The sequence below is a fragment of the Thamnophis sirtalis genome, unplaced genomic scaffold (assembly GCF_051295495.1).
Source record: "Thamnophis sirtalis isolate CommonGarterSnake01/CBP01778 unplaced genomic scaffold, rThaSir2_p1.2 scaffold_3, whole genome shotgun sequence".
Taxonomy (NCBI): domain Eukaryota; kingdom Metazoa; phylum Chordata; class Lepidosauria; order Squamata; family Natricidae; genus Thamnophis; species Thamnophis sirtalis.
The window spans coordinates 63,415,917-63,438,688 of NW_028261383.1; the positions used below are offsets into that span (position 1 = coordinate 63,415,917).

General features: G+C 35.1%; 1 protein-coding gene across 1 annotated transcript; it reads right to left on the reverse strand.

Moving 5' to 3' along the window:
• Positions 1–1,544: 1,544 nt before the first annotated feature.
• RUVBL1 (RuvB like AAA ATPase 1) lies at positions 1,545–22,236 on the reverse strand. Its single transcript, XM_014064030.2, has 11 exons — positions 21,984–22,236; positions 21,636–21,722; positions 17,290–17,422; positions 15,577–15,728; positions 14,077–14,166; positions 13,136–13,285; positions 12,544–12,607; positions 10,243–10,441; positions 7,675–7,777; positions 3,027–3,118; positions 1,545–2,057 (listed from the first exon to the last, which is right to left on the reverse strand). The coding sequence occupies exons 1-11, from the start codon at positions 22,122–22,124 to the stop codon at positions 1,898–1,900; spliced, it is 1,371 nt and encodes a 456-aa protein (XP_013919505.1). The 5' UTR covers positions 22,125–22,236; the 3' UTR covers positions 1,545–1,897.
• Between the last annotated feature and the right edge of the window lie 536 nt (positions 22,237–22,772).

The window sequence follows — 22,772 nt, forward strand, 5'->3', positions numbered from 1 at the left end:
CAGATTTGGCTTGAGCCTTCAGTCTGAAATTCATATTTGCACATCACAGTGTGGAAGAGGGAAAATACATCAATTCCTTTATACATAATACATAAAGCTATAAACAGGTGTTTAATAATTTTAGAAAATAAACAGTTTTGCAAACAAAACTAAGGTTAAAGCATCCAAATCAGCAATAATTATGTGATCTGCATTATGTTCTCAGGTTCAGGCACACTATTAAAAATGTAGTATGCCCCAAGTTTATAAAAGTTCCAGAAATTAATTATTTGCATCAATATTTCCAATGAATTATACTTAATAACAGGATGGATCTATTTCTTTTTAAACAAAGATCTATTCCAACTATCACTCATAACCAACTTGATCTGCTGTCTGTTAAGTTTAATTGTGATATTAAATCCTAATTATAAGGAACCATTAGAGCTAATTGACAAACTATTCCTTTAAAATAATTCATTAGGACCTCAAAGGATTGATCTGGCATAACCTAACTGGAAATATTGGCTATTTAACAAAGATCATATACAGATCATGATTTGATAGTTTCAGCAGTTGTAAGTACTTTAGTATTGCAATACACTATGCATTTTTAGTGCTTCTAAAATACTAATTCGTTTTCACCAATTGAAGTTTAGGTTTATAGATATACATAGGTTTGCGTAAAACACTGAGGTCAAAGGAGCCTTTTCACATTATGCGCTTGTTGGAACAAAACACCCTGCATTTTGTCCCAAGCTTGGGAAAAAAACCCTGCATTGTGTAATTATTTTTTAAAATAACCCATTCACGGAAGAGTATTAATCACTAAACCAAAAGGCACACATTTTTACTGCCATTTGCCAGAGATAGTAAATATACAGTAGAGGAAGACAACTCAATTTAGTATACTTCTGAAACAGAAATATTTTGGAAATAAAAAACTGCTATCTGCCAGAAGGGAAATATATTGGCATTTACTATGGAGAAATTAAAAATTCAGAGGTTGTAATAAGTTGTTATACCTATGAGTTTTATGTGTTGTACTTTATTTTTCTAGGTAATTCCCCAAATATAACAATAAACATTTATAGAAGAATTATGCTCCTATCAGTTCCCAGGTTTTGTAAAAATATACTGTAATTGGGTTTAAGCTTGCATAATAATGTTAAACAGAAGCAGCTGTGAGTGAGAAAAAATATTATTTTCAATCAACCACCCTTTCACTAGAGATTATAAAAAAGCCCTATTTGAATTTCATAGAGTGGCATCAAATCTTCCAAAGTTGTTGAAGTGTATATATTTGCAAGAGATCATAAATCATCCAGCTTTAGACCTCTTAGCTACAGCGTTGGCCATCGAAATTGCAAAAAGAATATCAACACTGAGAGCATTCTTGATGTACTTACAAGCAAGACTAATTCCTGTTTTGAATTAAGAATGCTGCCTCCTTCCTCAACTATACCAGTTTAGCAAAAAAAAACTTACCACTTTACTTACAGAAAATGTTGAAACAGGTAACTTTTACTGGGTAAAAGTTCTTCTTGAAAAGATCAACATTTGAGTCACAAACCAAAATTAGTAATTTTTTTTAATTAAACATCTCCACAATTTTAACACAATATTTAAAAAGTAATATATTCTGTTTAGATATGAATACATGAGCAATCAAACCTAAAACAATCAGAAGAATTTGCCAGATGCATCCATTTCATATAGCACAAACATGAGATATCATGTTACCACAAGCCAAGATATCACCACCAATAATTAGGAACAAAGATTTGATCCTACTGTAAACAAGTAATTTGATATATGAAGTTTTCAGTTCTTTGAGATAATTATTCTGCCTCTTTCTTTGAAGAACTTGGAGAATGTATAAATCAGTTCTGAATGCTAGAAAGCTGAACAAATGTCTTTACTTCATGTATTTTTCCTGTTGATCAGCCAGGATTTTTGCTGAGGATTTGGCATCATAGAAGAGTTCATTTATTTCTTCAACATGTTCTTTGTCTATGCTATCTTTCCCATTTATTTTGGCTAGCAGATTGGCTGGGGTGAGTAACTGCACAGCATACCTATAGCCAAATAATAAAAACAATAGTAATAAGCAAAGATCAAATAAACATGCCAATTATAATTACAAACAAAACAGAAAATTTCTCAAGAGACGTATAAAAATATTTATTATAAATGCAGCAGCTTGGTCTCCAGATGTTACCAATATATTTTGTGGTTGAAAATATCAAAGACTTAGTCAAGACACTAATTATATGGAATTACAAAAACAATTTGCAGTAGACAATGATGCGATAACCTGTGAAACAAAATTTAAAAATCTCTTGCCTTTACTGCAGAGAAATAACTGCAGAACTACAGAATCCATGTTCACAATTATGACATTTTACTATAAGCAATAATTTATGTTCCAAACATTCTAGCCCTAATGCAGATTTTATGTTAAGTGCAGTGGCTGTGTTACTAAAAGAAAGCTTTAGAAAGATGGCATAACAAACATTAGTTTAATCTAGCTGAATCAGTTAAACTCCATGCAATGATCTTTATAAATCAATTACCAAGAAGTATTTTGATTTTGCATAACACTTATGAAGGGCTGCAAACATTTCAATAGTTCTGTATCATTTGGAAGTTAAAGTCTTCAGAAATCACTGGAAGCTACAACAGGCTTAGCAGTTGATTCTGATTACTTAATGAAAGAATTGTAAAATGCAGTGTGAAAAAAAGCAGCAGTTATGGCCTATTTTTATAGGATATGAACTTCTGCAATTATTATTTCTACTACTTTTCAGTTCTAAGTAGCTGTTTGCCTAAGAATTGCTGGATTAAAGAAGAGAAAGAAGAGAAGGAAGAGGGGGACTAAAAGTGAAATGTCAGAGGGAGAAGCTCTAAATTTGGTCATTATTGTGGATGAGATATTTCACCAGATGTCCTATGACAGTTAGATGAATACTAGCTGTCTCTTCCCGTCCAACTTTATCCCACTTCCAAACTGAATATCATTATATATTTATATTTTTCATACTTACCTTAATGTGGTTTTGGTGCCAATTTCCCCAAGATGATTCAGTGCTTCCTCACTAATATTTATGCTCTCTATTTGAGCTCGAAGTTTTATGATCTGATGAGGGGGGAAAACAGGATAAAAATGCATTTATAATACAAATTGCCTTTGGGGAAAAATATCTTACATTTGAGTATATGGCATATTGTAGCATCTGGGGTTTATAAAATCATATGTTTTAGGGGGAAGTTTATTTTAATTCTGACTTTATATCCAATTTGAAATATACAGTCTCAGTTCCTTTAAACTTATAATTGGAAAAATACTAGGGGGAATTCAGTGATAACTCTTTGTATTTCTAAAACATGAAAGAAAATGAACGGACTGACCCAAGGAACTACAGCGCACCAATTCCCACTTGGAGTACGGAGCAGCCTAATTTCTTTGGAAAGTCACAATTGCTCTTTCAAGGCTCAAATGCATATCAAAGTTTTTAGCATCCTGATAAATAAGATGGTTAAAGATGTAAGAAATTTTGTCTGTTAGTGTCACCCTCCCACAAAACCATTCAGATAAATCTAATCTATCATGAGCAGCCTCCAACTTGTACTGGTTTGAAGATTTTTGTAAAGTTGAAAAAGAAGATATCGCCAATAAGTCTGAGTACGGAGAGCGCTAACAAAAAAGTGGCACTAGGCTCCCTGCAGCCCATATTACCAGCTGAGTGATAAGGGGCAGACTGGATAATGATGTTGTGTTATAGTGTTGAGATAACTCTGGAACTGTGAGTCTCATATAATACAGGTATTTTTCACTTTGGCAGCTTTGTAAACAAGATATCAAGAAGCACTCGTTTAAATTAAAGCCATAAAAATGCAACACCAAGAGAATCAGAACGTGGAAGAGGAGAAGAGGGGGATGACCATGCAATTGGGATTTATATAATAAAAGATATCTGGATTATAAGGTTTCTTATTGAGGTTTCTTTTTGTACTGTTCATCACTGACGAATAAAGATTAAGTAATCATCTTCCTATATCTAGACTTTTCCTTTCTTTGTGAAGAGTTAATATCTCCAATTCAAAACTGAACTCAGTTCTTAAAAAAACAAGCAGATGGACTTTGCAATTCCAACCACAGCGATCACATTGGTTTTCAGTTTAGGTTTTTTGATCCATAGTCCAAAACATCTTAAGGCAAGTTTACAGAAGTTTCAAAAAGGGCATGTGATGTACCGTTTCACAATTGTTGTCCATTTGAACTGAAACAACTCTTTCTTCTTTACATTCTAATTCATAAAGCCAGAGGGTAACCCTACATTGGCTAAAAGATGCACGGTTTTTTTGGCTTTTGTTTCATAGCAGAGAATGGAGTCATGCCTCATAAAACAGCTGGGCCTTCACATACATTTTAAAGATTTGCACAACATTTTAGTTCTTTCAACCTCAAATATTAGAAAAAGATGCCAAAAATCTTTGGCGGCAAACCATCAAATTTTGGAAGAGGGATCAGAATGGAATATAAAAGCGCAAAATGTAGCTTGACTTGGTCACCTGTCTAGTTGTTTGAAGATTTAAATACAAGAGTACAATTTTGGCACATACAGATTCTTTGAAAAAATGACAAATAAATCCAGCAAATAATTTCCATACAGTAAACAACACTCGCTGCTGAGATCAAAGGTGAGGCACCTAACCTTGTAACTTTTCTGTCAAAGCCAGTGAACTGGCTGCCAATTAGCCATCAAATCATGTTCCAAGTTTGGACTTTGATATACAGTTCTAAACAACTTGGTACCACTTCTGTGGTTACAAATCTGGGGTTGATCATCAACATTACCGAGAAGTCTCAAAGAGGATAGCAAATCAGGAAAAAGAGGCACATCTTTTTATCTGCCCTCTGAAAGTTTCTCCACTCTCAAAATTAAAAAGGGATCACAACTGTATTGCTTAGATCTGTCTTGAAGATCTACTTCTTCAGCCAGGCTATCTCAATATGAATGGTTTTGCTTTCATTCTTTCCACATTCAATTTGCATTGCTCTTCCAAGAGTTTAAATTGACTGTTAATCTATTACATTTTAACAGAGGTTTTAAGCTGTAAACTGTTTCAAAACATAATAAAAGTATATGGGGTACAGTATATAAATAAATATTCAATATATAAATTCTATTCAGGCAACTCTGAAAAATAAAATAAGAATTTAGATTCTACAGTAATTAATACTTTGCCCTTTAAAATGGTATTAATCTAGTATCTACTCTTGGTGGTTTTCCCCCCCACAAGAGTAAAGACGAGTAAAGCAATTTCAGTGTCTCTTCTTATGTCTTCATTTCTAGCCCTCTGAACATGTTTAATGTCCTTTGCAATACACTCTTCCGATTCTTTTGAATGCTTCTGAAATATGACGCCCAGAACCCAGCACACTACCTGAGGTAGGCGTTGACAAATTTAGTTATGGAAATTTTGCTTTCAACTGAAACAATCTACTTTTCTGTCCTTTGCACTAAATAGAACGAGTTTCCATTTAAAAATATTCAGAAAGAATGCATAGAGCATTATATTTAATTTAAAGTAAGAATTATTGCTTTCATGAAGTCAATTTCTCCATCTCACCTCCTTTGTGACTGATTAATTTAATCAAACAATACAGAAGCTCATCTTCCAAATTCTTTCAAAAGTCAACAGTTCATAAAATAGACTTTTAACCATTTAACAACCCACAGGGGAAGATTCAGTGGCAACTTAATGGGATATATAATTTATAAATGTCCACAGAGAAGACTGACAAATTCTACCCAAATCAAAGCTGCTTGAAGTTATGCAATATGATATCTTTATCATCCTTCATGCCTCTGAAAAAGCAAGTCACAATGTGGAACGCAATATAGGAACCCTTGAATTGATTTTCTTGACAATGACACAACTTCTGAATTATCTTTATATACAGATTAAGGCCTCTGTGACACCATCTGTACCCTGTGATCACTCCTAGTATAATTTACATTATTCTGTCATATATAAAAAACCATCCCAAATATCAATGCTGCTAAAAATTTTTTAAAGCAACACACAAAAGCCTCCTCATACTAAAGGAAATGAGGCTGTACTGGTATATTTACGTTCAACAAATGTTTCTGTTCCTCCTTGGCACTTATCCAGCAAGAGAGACTATTATCTGGTGACAATGCTTTCCACCACTGACACTATCTCTTAAATAATACAAAGAATTGACATGATAAACTGCAGTAGCTTCTTTATGTGTCAATCCATAGTACGGAGACACTAATGAGGGGAATCTTTGACCAGATATTTCATAATAACATTCAAGAATTATAATCAATGTTTCATGCACTAAGATGGATCTGGGGATTTCAGAAATATTATTTTGCATGTTGAAAAACTGTGAAGGCCAGATTTCTCTTTGAAAGCGTTAACAAAGGTTGCCCTGTTCTCTCTAGATCAATTGAATGATGGATACATTAGTACCGTAAGGAACTAATGGCAGAAAATGAACTCTAGGAATTTATACGTGCACACTCTTCAAGACACTAAACATTTTAGCATGCAAGTGCTTTTCTAATCTTAAGAAAGATGAAGTCTTAAACCCCTGTATTCCATATTTGTGTGCCTAGAAATATATTTGAAGATAATTGTTAGCAACTGCTTTGTTAATGTAGCTGGCCCACTATTAATGTAAGTAAAAATAAAAAAACCAAACTGGAGGCCTTTGCACAGATTCATCTGGTGTGCCAATTTGGCCCTTTTCTGGATCAGGCGGTCCCATTGCTAGCCGCTACCTAAACTGTTTCTTGGTTTGACTATTGCAATGCACTCTGCATGAGATTGCCCTTGAAAACTACTTGGAAGCTACAACAGGTGCACAATGGAGTAATGTATCAGTATAAGTCACTGTGCCCATGTGACTCCTCTACCTCATGAACTGCACTGGTTATCAATTAATTATATTCAAAGGACTGAGTATAAACCTTTACAGCTCAAAACCAGGATATCTCCAAGGCAGACTGTCTACTAGTGCCCATCTGGTAAGATCTGGCAGCATTGGAACACTCCAAGTTCCCCTGCTAAAGTAATGTCATCTCTTTGGAGATGGGCCATCTCTTGCCCCCACCCTACCTGAGACAGTATTCCCCTGAGGGCAATACGGTACCCACCATAATGTCCTTTATTAAACAACTGAAAACCTGGCCATGTCAGTAGTCCTTAGGAATAAAGTTAGTGATCCCACTTCTGATATTGACTTGATTTTTACGTTTATAGATTATATAACTGTAGCAAAGTTTCCCTGACATCAGCCCTTAACACTTTTTGTTTGTCCCCCTTTTCTGTTGTTTTAAATTGTAATAGTTTCATATTGTACATCACCTAGAGTTGCTGTGGTAATTGAACTGGTTTCATTAAAAAAAAAAAGCAAATATGAAGTTCAAACATATACTTAAGCATAATTTTCAGCCAAGACAGACTTGTTCATGCATGTGACTGACAGTATAGTATGCTAACGAATAGAAAAACCTTTGAAAAATAACTTCAAAATAATTTGTAGTCACATTTGTATAAGAATCGGCTGCTTTATTTTACACTTTAATTACCTAAGTAAAGTTCCATAAAGTCATTTGCTGCCCATTACCCAAATGTTATATATGAAAGAATTACCTGTTTCATTTCTTGTGGTGTATATAACATAGTTCTAATTATCATTACCCGGTCCAGAAGATCCAGAGGTATCCCATGTGGAGAGATAATATCTTCGGTCCCTCTGAAAAAATATAAAGGAAAGTTTAGGCTTCTATATAACATCAGCATGCAATTTAACTCTTAACCTCCTTCCTGACAGACAATTATTTACATAGTCTAAGATTTTTTATTTTTTGGGGGGAAAACCTCATTTCTCCATTAGAGGGCACCCCAGTTTCATATGAAACATCTTTCATTTCAGATTATTACTTAAAATCCTTGATTCTATTTGGGGTTGATAGGGCAGAATGGGATAAGGAATGAGAAAGTGACTAGCGCTCAAGTGCAGTAATGTATCTTTCCTTCCTTAAAACGAAGAGGGATTTATTTCTAAAAATGGAATTAAGAACGCATATTCTTTTTATAAAATTATATATATATATATATATATATATATATATGTATGTATGTATGTATGTATGTGTGTATGTATATGTATGTGTGTATGTATGTGTGTGTATATATATAATTGTGTATATATATGTGTGTGTGTATATATGAATATATATATATATATATGTGTTTTTATTTGTGCTGACTTTAAGTATATATATATATATATATATATATATATATATATATATATATATATATATATATATATATATATATATATATATATATTCATATTCATAATTGGCTGATAAATGGGAAATTTCAGATTGTAACAGTCTCCACTATATGAGGCCAAAATATATTCTGAAAAAGTAGGGGGAATACCTAATTTATAGAATTTATGAAGAAATAAGGCTATATGCCTAACAGAGAGAGAAAAGGATAATATGATTATCATTTTTGAAATGCCATATTTATTTTCTATGTCATGATAATAAGGTTTGTTTGTTTTAGTGTGCAACTCAATTTTGAAAGATCACATAATTTAAAGAACAACAAAGATAGGCCAAAAATTATACTGTTATTAAGTTTGCTTTAGCTATTGTTAGGATAACTGCTGCTGCCTTATTCCTAATATTTGGAGTTAATACTGTTATAACAGCATTTATATTTTTAAAAACAAAAAAAATAGAGAAAGCATAATATGTACAGCATCTAGAACAGTGGTGCCCAATGTGGGGCACAGGCCCCACAGGAGGGCAATTTGATTTTTAATGGGGGTATTTTGAACATTGTTTAAACCAAGTTAATGGTCTTTTAGGCTCCGCATGAGTAGAGTTCACCTTTTGAGTAAAATAAGAATTATATGTCACAAGGAAGGCATCAGGATTTTAGAGATGCTTAGGTGGGGCATAGCCAAATAAAGCTTGGGAACCACTGATCTAGAACAACGTCAAAGAGAAGGAAAGGGCACAGGAAAGGCACCAAAGGATTTTATTCTTTTTTTCCTTGCATTTTCGACCTTTTCTTCTTGATGTAATTTTATTATACTAGTTATATGTTGCTTTGTGAACCTTGTTTTTCTTCTATCATGAACAGAAATTCAACATAATTAAGTAAGTGTTCAAGAGAGAAACAGTAAAAAGAAGAAACACATTTTTAATGTCTTTGCTTCATATTCATTACTGTTGCTATACCTGTAGAAAATATGATGAGCTGTGAAAATATTCAATCAAACCACACTTATCATCTGGAAGACATTTACAAGCTTTCAGGTATCACTAACATGGGGCCATATGAATCATGAAATAGGTCAGAATTTACAAGCTCTTGAAGCAATAGGGATCTAAAAGCATTTCCATCCTAAAATCAAGTGCTAACAGAAGACTAGAGTACACCAAATCACCAACAAGCTTAATAATCAAGGAAGCATAATTGTTTTTGAAAGTTAAATCATGACACCCCAAAGACAAGAAATATTTTTTCTTGATTTGTATCATATACAATGAATATGCAGAAAAGAAGGCAAAATTTAAATACATAGATGAACCCTCAAAGATTTTAGATAAATTTAAGCAATATCAAAATGATGGCTAAAAACGTTTGATATTTAGCTCTTAGCAGTATAGCATACAGTTAAATCATTGAAAAAACAACAAATCTGATCATGCTAAAATTAGCATTAGCTGTTATTGTAATTATACATTAAAAGGTACAATGCCAAGACATACTATAGTTAAATATGCACTGATATTTCATAACATGTACATTGCATAATGCAACCCCAAAACTTATTTCAATGTAAAATAATTTGAGAAGCAAAGACAAAAGCTGTCAAGATCAAAATGATATCTATTTCAGGCTATGAAAAACAAGCAAGTCAAAAACGGAGAAACGGAAACTGGCGGGTACAGAAGCAGGAGAATAGTCAGATAGCGTCAGTGTTGAAAATTATTAAACAGCATATTGAAAATTCATCTGGGGAAAGAGCAAGGCAAAAAAACAGAGTAAATTTGGATAGCTGGGTGTGTGTGTGACACAAGAGAGGAGGAACACCCCCCCTCCATTCTTCAAGAAACCCACTAAATCTTGATCACTGCAACATGAAATCTCTCTCCCCTACGAGGAAGGACTAAGCTTTAAGCACCGTACCTGATTACGCAGTTTCCCCGGTTGGAGGCAAAGATGACTATCGGAGCAATAGAAGATTCCAACGCTCGATGCAAATATGTGAAGCACTCAATATCCAGCATGTGAACTTCGTCCACAAAAAGTACGCCGGGGACTAACTCTGCAATGCCTTGATCGATGTATTTATTCACCACCTTGTTGATTTCGCCTCGAAGCTTGTCTGAATGGAAAAGAAACAGCAGACTTCTAGATATCATTTCATCAGTATTCTTTCCCCAAAAATATATAGCTCCATAGAAGCATATCTAATGTACAAGACCATTTCTTTAAAATACATTTAAATAAATGACGTCAGGCATTTTTTCATAAATACGATGCACATACAATGTTGGAGTGTTAACTTTTGGACAACACCCCCCCCCCCAAAAAAAACCCTCTTAAACGTTTTGATGAATCTAGTTTCTTCACTTTCCCTATTATAAAAGGTATTCTGTGAGATACTGGTTTGTTTGGCTCAAGACTTCTGGCAGCAAAACAAACATTTATACTAGTAAATTTGCTAACCTACAGATAAGCCCTGAGCCGATATTATTTGTTACCTGCCAAAAATTCAGGATTCTTTCATTTATCTGTACTATTCCTAACAGTTTCCTACATGATCAGACTCTTTCTAGTTTTGGTGAAAAACTTTAAAACAGTAAATTATCACTGAATGACACTTTCTCAAGTTTCTCATTTTTGAAGTATTACAATTTGGAATAATCTCTTGTAAATGTTGTCTTTTAAATGACAATGTATATAGTGAAGTGTATAACAAATAAACCAAGTCAAATAAATATTTATTAAAGGTAGTCGAGTTATGACTGGAATTGGCCGGGAATTTCCAACGCTAACACAATGTGGTTGTAAAGTAATCACTTAAGTGATGGCACTCCTTGCAGTCTCCGTTGCCATTGTTAAGGACAGTTCATGTGTTGTTAAGCAAGCACCTCCTTGCAACTTCCTTGTCGCCTTCCAACAAGAAGTCAATGGGTGTGCAGTCGACAGGCAGCTAAATGGCTGTTGCTAAGTTGGAGAGTGAGTGAGGGGTGTGCACGTGGCTGAAGATGCATGACAGAGTGTGATGGGGCTTCAGGATGTTATGAAAGTGGCCAGGGAGGCATGGCACAAGAGCAGTGTAAAAGATGGCTAGGCTGAGCCCAAGGGAAGGGTAAAACGCATCATCAGTCTTGAGACTCTTTGTGCCCACAAGAGATCCAGCCCTCTTTCAATTCTGTTGATTCTTCTCTACCACCAATTTTCTTTGACTCGAGGTGGCGCAGTGGTTAGAGTGCAGTACTGCAGGCTACTTCAGCTGACTGCTAGTTCGGTAGTTCTGCTGTTCAAATCTTACCGGCTCAGGGTTGACTCAGCCTTCCATCCTTCTGAGGTGGGTAAAATGACCCGGATTGTTGGGGGCAATATGCTGACTCTGTAAACCACTTAGAGGGCTGAAAGCCCTATGAAGCGGTATATAAGTCTAACTGCTATTGCTATTGACCACTAATGGTTCAGATTCTTATAGGGAGTATTAGCAAACAATAAATTTGTATTCATTTGAACCGCCTTGGCTCTTGACTTCCTATGCTTGACAAGCAGCAAAATTTGGCCCCATCGCACAAGAGGTTAAAGAGGCACAGTGAGTGCAATGAGGCTAAGGGAGGATGTGTTGCTGGCTGGCAAGGGTAATGTGAGTGAAGAGAATCTGGGATGGTGCACAGGTGGGGGAGACTTACCGGTATAACTTGCAACTTCCCCATTGTCTTTATTTCTAGGAAGCTGGGTGCTGCAACCATTTTTAGTTTGAACCGGTTACCAACAGCCCAGATTGTAAAAATGTGACTGTGGGAGTGCTGGAATGGCAAGAACCTCAAGAACTAAATACAGGTAATGCTCAGTTAACAACCACATGTTCAATGTCACTGTACTTTTGAATGGTTACTGAACAAGTGGTTGTTAACTAAACATTACCTGTATTAAGACATCCTCTACTGGTGGCCATTTCAGAATGAATGCAAAATTCTGTAATGTATCAATATTGTGACAAACTACCTTATGCTAGTTTCATTAAGTGTAATCACATTTGTATTAGACTGTGATTTCCAACAATTACACATTGATTAAATTTCATTCAATTTTAATGATCCCAAGCAATACAGACCTTGTTTCCTCTATGCATAAAGATTGCTTTTTCATCGCCTCTTTTAAAAACTTAACAAGATGCATTAATGTATCACCAAATTAAATAGAATTACTTCAATAAGAAAAAGATATTTGGAGCACCTGTGATTTCAGTTTTCTTTGGTTTCATTAGTTGTCCCATCATGGAAAGGATGTCTTGTCCACCCTACAGAAAATTGATTTGTGAATTAATGAAACTTTTTAAAAGTCTAATAAAGGACTGCTTGTACAGAAAGATTTATTAAGAATATAAGAATGTTGAGCTAAAAATGAAGTTTTCAAGTTCTTTATATCAACCAATTTCTAGTAACTATTTTAAAATTGATAGTCTATATGAAAATCCACCTATGTAATATCGATGATTTTTAAAATAAAAAAAAATGGATGTTTTTATTTTTATCAAATTTATTTTAATAAAATGCTTTTGGAGCAAAAATCTAAATGTAGTTGTCTATTTAACATACATTAATAATTTAGTTTATTCAGCATGAAATGGAGCTTAATTATGTAGCATGAGGCTTTATATTCTGCAATATTAGAACTGTCGGTAAGTCAACAGCGGGTCAGAGGGGGAACCACTCAGAGATGACAATTGCTCTTTAAAAATTATGATTTAAATCAAGTTGATTTGTCAAATCCACTCTGCCGTTAACCATTTTCCTTTTCTGTATGTGCATACAGTTTCCATTCGTACCTGAGGTCGAGCATTGGCTACATCCAAATCATGTAGTGTGACATCCTGGATAATTTCTTTCTTCTTGTGCACATCACCCTTTGGCAAGGGAACATATTCTTCAGCCTCAAGGTCAAATTCAGTAGCATAGGTGTCACACCTACCTTGCCTCTGTGGAGAAGAATTCAGAAATCATACACACTATATTTATAGTTAGTGTTATTACAAATATTCAGAGAGTGACATACAGGCTGATAAACAAAGGTCTTGTTTTATAGTTATGCACACGACAAGCTCTGGTTGACAGTTTTGAAAATGCCAGACTTGTCCTTGAAAATGAAAAGCTATGAAATTCTACTGTCAGGACTTTTCTCCATTTTTCTGGAAATGAAGAAAATGGAGTAAAGGACGAATCCAACTGATCTGGTAGAAAGTGTAGAAATTGTTTTAGATTCCTTTGGACATGAATGATTTATTGTTTAATACAAAATATTATGCTTGTCCATTAAACACCAAGTATCTCTTTATACTACATTTTAAATCAGATATGCTAACTAACGCAGCATTTCCTTCTAGATGCATATATCTTACGACAAAAAATCTACAGGAATAAAGATTAAAAGCTCTATGCATTTCTTATAAGCATGACTGGAATTACTTTAAATCTTCTTGCCTTGCTTTTATAAGAAATACACAAGTTTCAAGTCAAGTATTAAAAATCAATGAGGAACATTCATTGCAATTGTAACCCAGGGTCTCAGATAAAATTACCTTATTTATGAATTGCATTACTACTTTCTTTAGCGGTGGCATTCATGTAAGAAAAAGAGATTTCAGACTTCGAGAAAAAGGTAACATATACTAGAAGGGATTAAGGTTGTTAGGACATAAGACTTTTTACCAAAGGAGACAGGAAGGCAGGTCAAAATACACAGAGCTTCACGGCTACTTTCTTGCTTTACCTTGACAGCTCCACTGTTTGCTTCAATATAAATTACATCGCCAGCTTCTACCCTTTCCTTTTGCAAACTTTCAAATATGCTGGGATCCAACTGGAGTTAGAGAAAATAAACAATGATTAACTACATTAACATCAAGATCAGACAACCTGGTTTTATAAAAATCATGTTTGATTCTACAAAAAGCCATCCAAGAAGCAATATTTATAGTACTGGAAGAACATGCTCTAGGAATTTAGATTTATCTACATTTAGAATGAGCTAATTTGTCAAATTCAACTACTAGTTAGATTGATTTAATGCATTCTGCAATTATAATATAAATATTTTAAATTCAACATTATACTGTAGCATTCAGATGGCATTTCAGTTGCTTTTACATATTCTTCTTATGCCATCATTTAAACATCAGATACTTTGGAGAGGTAAAACTCTAAGATGGTTTAACAGTGGTTAAACCCTCTGATTAATTGGCTATAACTGATTCAAAGCCACCGTCATATAACTCATAAAACCCATAAAAATTTATAAAACACACTAACTAAATTCACACAAAATGCTAACCTAAAAACTATACTTTTTAACTCATGCCAAAACACCTTTTAAATGGACCTTTCAGTTGATTGTTAATGACTGATTTTAATTGTTTTTAATGGGATATTTAACTATTGTGAAATTTTGGTGGCTGTCAAATTATCAGGCTTTGTAGGGGGAAAAAGGTGTGAATAAGGCATGGTAATCACCATTACCCCAGGCTGCAGATTAGGAAGAAGGCCGGGGTGTTTAATATCTGCCAAGTAAAGCACTGAGACTAGCCTTCCTTGCCCTGAAATAAGAAAAGCAGTCAGAGAGGCTCATCATGTCCTTGGGAAAGTCTAAATTGCAGGAAAAAAAACCTGGGATATGCTGCTTTAGAGTGCACAGAAAAACTTCAGTTTATAAAATCCAGTGCATTCTTGCCCTGTTTAGAATATTAGTCAACATGTCCTAGGCATATAGCATTGTGTTTTGTTGTTTCCCCCTTTTTTTTTCAAAAGGAAAGGTGGGACGAGGTAACTTGGTGCACAGTAGGAGTGATGGTAACCAATATTTTAAGTCCCTGGCAATATTGAACAAAAATACTTAGAAAAAGCCCCATTGGTCTTAACAGGCTCACTTCCAAGTAAGTATGAATAGGATTTCAGTTTAAATGAATTATACAGCTCTTGAGAAATTATTTAGTAATTTAAAATGTCAAGTTTACATCACCGAGCAGAAGAAATGTTTATTTCAACTGTTTCTCTCAATGGGGGATAGACAGCATCTATAAACAAAAGTACATGTGCCAAGCTAACTGAAAGATAATTGAAAATTCTAACTGGATCTTATATCCATTTGCAAAATAAACCTATAAAAGGAGACAAGTAAATTAAAACTTCCTTGAATCTCGTTTATCTGTCTTTTTTATTCAAAAGACAGAACTATTAAGAAGCTGAAGAACATTTGAAACATGACGATAGCTACCTTTAGCTGTTTAGTTCCTTTTGCTGTTTTGAGTCCAATAATGACATGACTAATGGTTTTGCCGTATCCTCCCATAGGATTCTCAGTTTCACAGGGAGTCAATTCTGTGACTTCTCCTTCATAAACTTCCTTGGTTTCTTTAATTCTTAGTCCTGTAAATATTAAATATACAAGTTACAGGCTGCCATTTTTATTGGATTATTCCAGATGGTCAACACCTCCAGATATGCTTGTCAATTCAATGGAAAGATTTATGGAAAATAAATAATATATTCATAATAATAAAAATTCAAGTAACTATGAAGTTTAGGACAAGGAAAAAGAAAAAAAAGTTGTTTTTCTCTGTATGTCCCCTCTGTTCACAAGATAATCAAATTTAGTTTGGCAACCATACCAAGCATTGGGGCAAGTCATGAAAAGGTATAACATCTTTAAAACACTATTCCTGGATGCAACACCCCATTGTTTTCCACTTCCATTGCTATTTCTGATACTTATCTTGTATATTTTCAGTGCTTCTAAACTCAGGTTCAACTGATAAGAGCTAAAATTATATGTTGTTTTGTAAATTTGTCTTTGTAAATTATTGCTTATCCCACTGTACCATAATTTAAGAGTGAAAATATATGTAACCACACAAGAATTTTTTTTAAAAAAATATTACATTGCTGGCATTAAAAGAATGTTTGGATTACCAATGTTATTTTAAAACATTAATACTTTCTGAAAGAGAAATCAGCCCAATTCAATGGATGTGGAAAAATTTCTGTCACTAACATCAAATATTTGTTTAGAAGCATCTCCAGCCTAACATCCAGAAAATATGAAGCTTCAACAATGTAGCTGGCTGTTAAATTATTGCTATCTCTAGGAATGACAAATGTGTTTGACACAGGTTTCAACTGTTGGTTCAAATTTCCAAATCTGACAGGTAACTCTTCATCACATCAAGGAAATATTGCAGACGGTGCTCTCTCCATCTTTGAACTCTCTCTCCATGAACCCTGCCAATTTAATTGTAACTTAAAGACCATAGATGATTGAAAGTCTCTTTCTTAGAAAAATCAATGAGTCACTTTTTTCAGTTCCAAGGACTGACGGAAACATTTCTTCACTTTAATGCTACTGAATACTTAGATAATGGTCTGTGTTGTATCATAGGGAGCCCAGGGGAAATTAACAAATGTTGGACGCAATAATAAAAACAATTAAGCTATATTTAAGCAATACAAAAGTCTAAAAGGAATAGTGATATTAACTGTCAACAGAAAGTAACTGAAGATTTTATGTGCAAATGTTCATTCGTCAAAAGGAGCAACTGGATGTATAAATTGAAATTTAAATATTTCAGTTAATAAATTCAATTAATAAAAAGAAATTTAACTCCAGGAACAAGTTATTTGACCTGTAAATTGCTTGATCAAATTTATTTGACAACATACCCAATTAGACTCAAAAAGTATCATTTGTATTACTTTTGACTGGTTTTAGCTAACATATCATAATATAGAAAACACCAGAGTTCATACAAAGACACTAGGAGACAAGTCAGTCACTGTGCAAGGACACTGAAAAGAGAAGAAAACAAATGTGTCCTTCCAATTAAAGGATAAATGCTATGCACTGAATATAAAAACATTGGATGGTGCATGGATTTAATAAATAAATACATTCTTACACACACACACACATTTTTTTCTTTAAGTCTCTTACCAATAGCTCTTCTGAAATTTTCCATCAAGACTTCTGTTTTCTTTATTTCAGTGGAATATACCTCACTTCCAACCATAGGACAAAAGGGAACCTTACTTCCTAGCTCTTGAGCAATAGCTAGAGCCAAAGCAGTCTGAAGACAAGGAAAAAAAAATCACAAAATGTATAAATACACATTTAAATTACCCAACTAAAACTAATTTAAATTAGTGCAGAAAAATAATCATCTGATTTTAGTTTAATGTCTATAAAATAAATACTCTGGCTTGAATCCTGAATTGAATTCTCCTTCTATAAAATATTTTCTGTGTCAGCTCAATAAATCTCTTTTGGACCCCTGAATTAGAAGGGAACTGACAAATAATGAATGTATCTTTGCCCATTCTTCCGGTGGGAAACTCTGCTGATCCCAGTGCTTCCTGAAAACAGAAGAAGCTCTGGATTCTACCATTTTTATTCTGACCTCAGAGAAAAGAGACATAGAGACCATTGGGACAAAAGTTTTGATGTTAGTTGGCAGCAATTTAGCCTTTGAAAGCTATAGTACTTGGAATATGACATTATTGATTTATCATAAGAAGAGGAGTAATAAACATAGGAATTAAGTAATTTTTAACATCCATACTACTGTAAGGGTAAGACTTCACAATATTTGTAGCTGGGGGATGCATTTGGATTTTGACTGGTATGCCATTCCTCCAAAAGGAGACAAATCTAGGATAATAAATGGGTGAGAATAGGGGAAATGCAATAACTGATAATTACATATAATGTTAAACTATCTAAGTAACATTTCTTGGATTAGAAGGCAAAGTTAAATCATTTCATTCTTACCAAGTTGGAGGGCAACAAGAATTTAAAAGAAACATCTGCAGGGGTTCTAACCAAACTCAAACTATGTCAGCAAATCTGAAGAATGACTCAGTAGTCAACGGATAGGAAGCAGTTTACACATAAGTGAAGAGGAAACAAAGAGCCTTTTGATGCGGGTGAAGAAGGAGAGTGCAAAAGTTGGCTTGAAACTCAACATTAAGAAAACTAAGACCATGGCATCCGGCCCTCTCAATTCCTGGCAAATAGATGGGGAAGTAATGGAAGTAGTAACAGCCTTTATTTTTCTGGGCATCAAGATCACCGCAGATGGGGACTGCAGCCAAGAAATTTAAAAATGCTTGCTCTTGAGGAAGGAAAGCTATGGCAAATCTAGACAGCATACTTAAAAGCAGAGACATCATCCTTCCAACAAAAGTGCATATAGCCAAGGCTATGATTTTCCCAGTTGCAATGTATGGCTGTGAAAGTTGGACCATAACAAAGGCTGAGCGCCAAAGAATTGAGGTCTTTAAACTATGGTGCTGGAGAAGACTGCGAGTCCCTTGGTCAAACCGGTCAGTCCTAGAGGAGATCAACCCTGACTGCTCTTTAGAAGGCCAGAAGATGAAACTCAAGTACTTTGGCCACCTAATGAGAAGGAAGGGCTCACTGGAGAAAAACCTAATGCTGGGGAAGATTGTGGGCAAAAGAATGGGATGACAGAGAATGAGGTGGCTGGATGGAGTCATCGAAGCAGTAAGCGTGAGCTTAAATGGACTCTGGAGGATGGTAGAGGACAGGAAGGCCTGGAGGAACATTGTCCATGGGATCGCAATGGGTCGGACGTGACTTCACAACCAACAACAATAAAAAAGGAGAGTTAATGAATGTGTAGCTATTTCATAATACCCTTTATTTCACACTAACACTTAGGATCACCCAACACAGATGAAAGCCTTACATGGAAAAGGAGTTGCCACATGTTCAAACTGGCTTTACAAAAGGGGAAGGAACAAGACACATGATGCACCATGGATAATTGAGAAAGCCAAAGAATTCTAAAAACAAGTACATGTCTGCTTCATTGATTATAGAAAGGAATTATATTGTGCCATTCACATCAAAATGTGGAATGTGTTTACGAAAATGGAAATCTCAGAATATCTTAGTTCTCATGTGAAATCTATCCCAAAATCAAAAACCAGTCTGGACAAAATAGGAACAGTAGTGAAGTGGTTAGAACGCAGTATTGCATTCAAATCCTATCCATAGCCTGGAGTTTGATCCTGGCAGGGCTCGAGGTTGACTCAGCCTTCCAAGGCTGGTAAAATGAGGAGCCAGATTTTTGGGGCCATTATATGTTGGCATTGTAAACAACCCAGAGAATGCTGTAAAGCACTATGGGGCAGTATATAAGTCTAAGAGCTTAGGAAAGGAAGCTGGATTGGAAAATGAGTGTTGTTTCAAAACTGGAGCAAGAAATACTACTACTACCTTATGCTGCTGATGCTATTCTGATTGTTGAAAATGCCTATGATTTGCAAACCCTAGTAATCAAGGTCATGGAGTAGATTAAAAAAGAGACAAGGTAAATATAAAGAAGACCAAATTAATAACACAAGGTACATCAACCAGTGGAGATATTAAAGACGTAGATAGTTCCTTTATAGCAGATAGTGACTGACTATCCGCTATAAAGGAACCAAGTAAATACATCACAGAGTAGACTTGGGAGAGTAATGGTGAAGGCTTTGGAAAAATATATTTAGATACCATATGTCTGCAATACAAAAACAGAATCATGCAGCAAAGTTTTAGTCTGTAACACTCTATGGAAATGAAAGCTAGGTTTTGGAAAACAGTTCAGAAAAAGTATTAGTGTTTTTGGTGTTACAGAAAACTTCAGAGAATATCATGGACAGCCAAAGAAACTAACAAATATATCATAGAAAAATAATAATCTAGAGCTCTCACCCTAGGCACCAATAACCAGCTCAAATTATCATATTTTACATTTATTATGCAAAGATTTAGCTAGAGAAATTTAGCATGCTGGGCTGAGAAAGATGGAGGGAAAACAGAAAAAAGAGGACAACACAAGTGGATGACTCAATTAGAGAGACAATGGGTGTGCCACTGGAAGATCTAAAGGATTAGTTTGGAAGTAGATTGGCTGGAAAAAAATTAGGTGATTATTTAAAAGCTGGCACCAACCTGATGGCACAAAATAAATAAAAAATAAATTAGCATTTATCCCTTAATGCATTTAATTATTTTTCACTTTTACAATATAAAAATTATTTTACTAATTTCAAGAGATTGCACATAGCCTTTAGTTTTAATATAATGCATCTGCTTTGTAAAAGGCATTGGTAAGTAATCTGCTAAGTCCATTGTGGCTCTAAAATTCTTTTGGGGAATAATTAGGAAAAAAAAGCATTTTCATCATACACTTTTATAACTTAGTTTGACATATGTCTTAGCAGAGAGAAAATAATTTTATAAATTGTCTTAAAATTGTCAATTTTTAAGTAGATTTGGGTTATAAGAACTAAAAAGAAACAAAAAAGAAATATTATGGCAAGATTTGTGTGTGTGTGTGTTTATACAGGATATTATGGGATTTGGTTTACATACAATAGGCTGTTAAACCAAATTTTGTTATGCCTTAGCATTTTATCTTTCTAGCTGGAACATTTGGATGATGCAGCTCCAGAAACTACCAAATTCTTTAGCTGCTCCAGAGAGCAATCTGGAGAGTGAATAGATAGCAGTTTGGTGTAGCAGTTAAGTCATTAGGCTAAAAACTAGGAGACAATGATTTCCAGGAGCACCTTAGGCAGAAAGTCAACTGGGTAGCCTTGGGCCAGTCACTTTCTCTCAGCTCAAGGAAGGAGGCAATGACAAACTTCTGAAAAACCTTGCCTGGAAAATACAGACTGCAAAACTTGGAGACTATTCAGGCAGTCTCCAAGAATCAGACATAATCGAATAGAGAAAAAAAGACAGCACTATAATGATTACAATTTCTTTATTATTACTTTCAAGTTAAGGCTTTCCCCCCAATTATTTTAGCATATTATGTCTATAAACTACAAGGAGTTGGCCTATACCTCTCTGGATAAAAGGATATTGAACTCAGTATTCTAAATCATTTTCTCCAAAACAAATGTCTCATGTTAAAATTTGGAAGATATTACATTCATTTTGTTATTGCTTTATGATCTCTAGTATCTCATGGTATCTTTTCCCTAATTAAGATAATTTTAATTGCTTTGTATCACTTTTAAAAACCGTTTTATTACATTGTAAGTTGCCCAGAGTTGCTGTATCAGTGAAATGGGTTGCATAAAAATGTAATAAGGGAAATATATAAAAAAGCAAGCAAGCTATTATCAGTGTCAAACGTTAACAATTCACTAATGGTATAATACTTGAAAAGAAATGTACTTAAATATTATTACACCAGGAACTTAAGTAACCACTAATGTATTTAAAAATCTGCTAAGAAAGAAATTAAGAAGATACCTTACCTTGCCTGTCCCAGGAGGTCCAGCCAGTAATACCGCTCTGCCAGCCATCTTCTTACTTTTGATTAATTCCACAATAACACCACAAGCCTTCAAGTAAAATAATTGGAAATTTCACTGAGTTTGATGCAGCATAAGGATCAAGGGGGGAGGGGTTGCATTTTTCATCTAACAGTGCGTTTGTATAGGAGTATGTGTGCGGGGGCGGGGGCATTTTTGCTGCTAAGGAGACTCATCAAGGCAGCTACGAGGCTGGATTGAGGATGATGAGATGTGAAACCGGGGCTAGTGATGGGGAAAACCGGGTCCTTTGCGGAAAGATCTCCCAGAGAACCGAAACAAGTCTCTTACCTCCCGCGCGTTCTCCTGCCCCACCAGCCCGGCTGCCGCTGGCTTGGCCGCCCCGCTCTCGTCCAACCCCAGGCCCTTGACATGGCTGTGGGCCGCGATGCGCTGGGTCTTCGAAGTGCTTTTCACCTCCTCGATCTTCATTCCGCTGGCGGCGATTAGAAGCCAAGGAAAGGCCCGGCACACTCAGAGTCACTGCGTAGCTCTCAGCCGCCCTCGCGGAGTTAACGCCAGCACTCGCGTGTTGCCAAGGTTCCCGGCGCCTAACCGTTTTATGCCCCGCCCCTTGCTGCCTATTGGCTAGAGGTCGAGAAATCTCTCTTGTCTTTGGGCAAATCTTTTGTCACTCAGGAAGTATAAATTTAGGCTCTGTAGGGACAATTTAGAGTTGTGCACTTTGGAAGGTGCTCCGGTTTCACCATTAACTGCAGAAGAAGAGTACCGCGTAAGAAGTGGTATTTGGAAAGCGCTTTCGTACAAGCGTTGAATTACAGCACTGTAATTCTAACACATTCTAACAACAATATTACTAGATATGTTAGTAGCGTTTACAGAATAGGAGTCTTTGATTGGAATATAAAGTTACGTTAGATAACAGTTTTTTTGCGAGAGCAAAAACAATGAAGGAATTTAAAGATGAATATGGCCATTATAGATAGTTGACTGTCCCAAACTCAGTAGATTAAAAGTATGAAGCGTATAGTTTGTTTTGAAACAAAACTAGTGGAAATTGAAGGGGGTTTGTGGAAATTAGACTTAAATTACACAGTGATGTTCCTGACTGGTTGGCGG

Excerpts from the sequence above, each read along its gene's own strand:
- RUVBL1 (XM_014064030.2), bottom strand. The coding sequence starts at position 22,124 with ATGAAGATCGAGGAGGTGAAAAGCACTTCGAAGACCCAGCGCATCGCG. Across the intron at positions 17,423-21,635 it reads GACCTCCTGGGACAGGCAAG|ACTGCTTTGGCTCTAGCTAT; the intron begins GTAAGGTATCTT and ends CCTTGTCTTCAG. Across the intron at positions 3,119-7,674 it reads CACCACAAGAAATGAAACAG|ATCATAAAACTTCGAGCTCA; the intron begins GTAATTCTTTCA and ends CCCCCTCATCAG.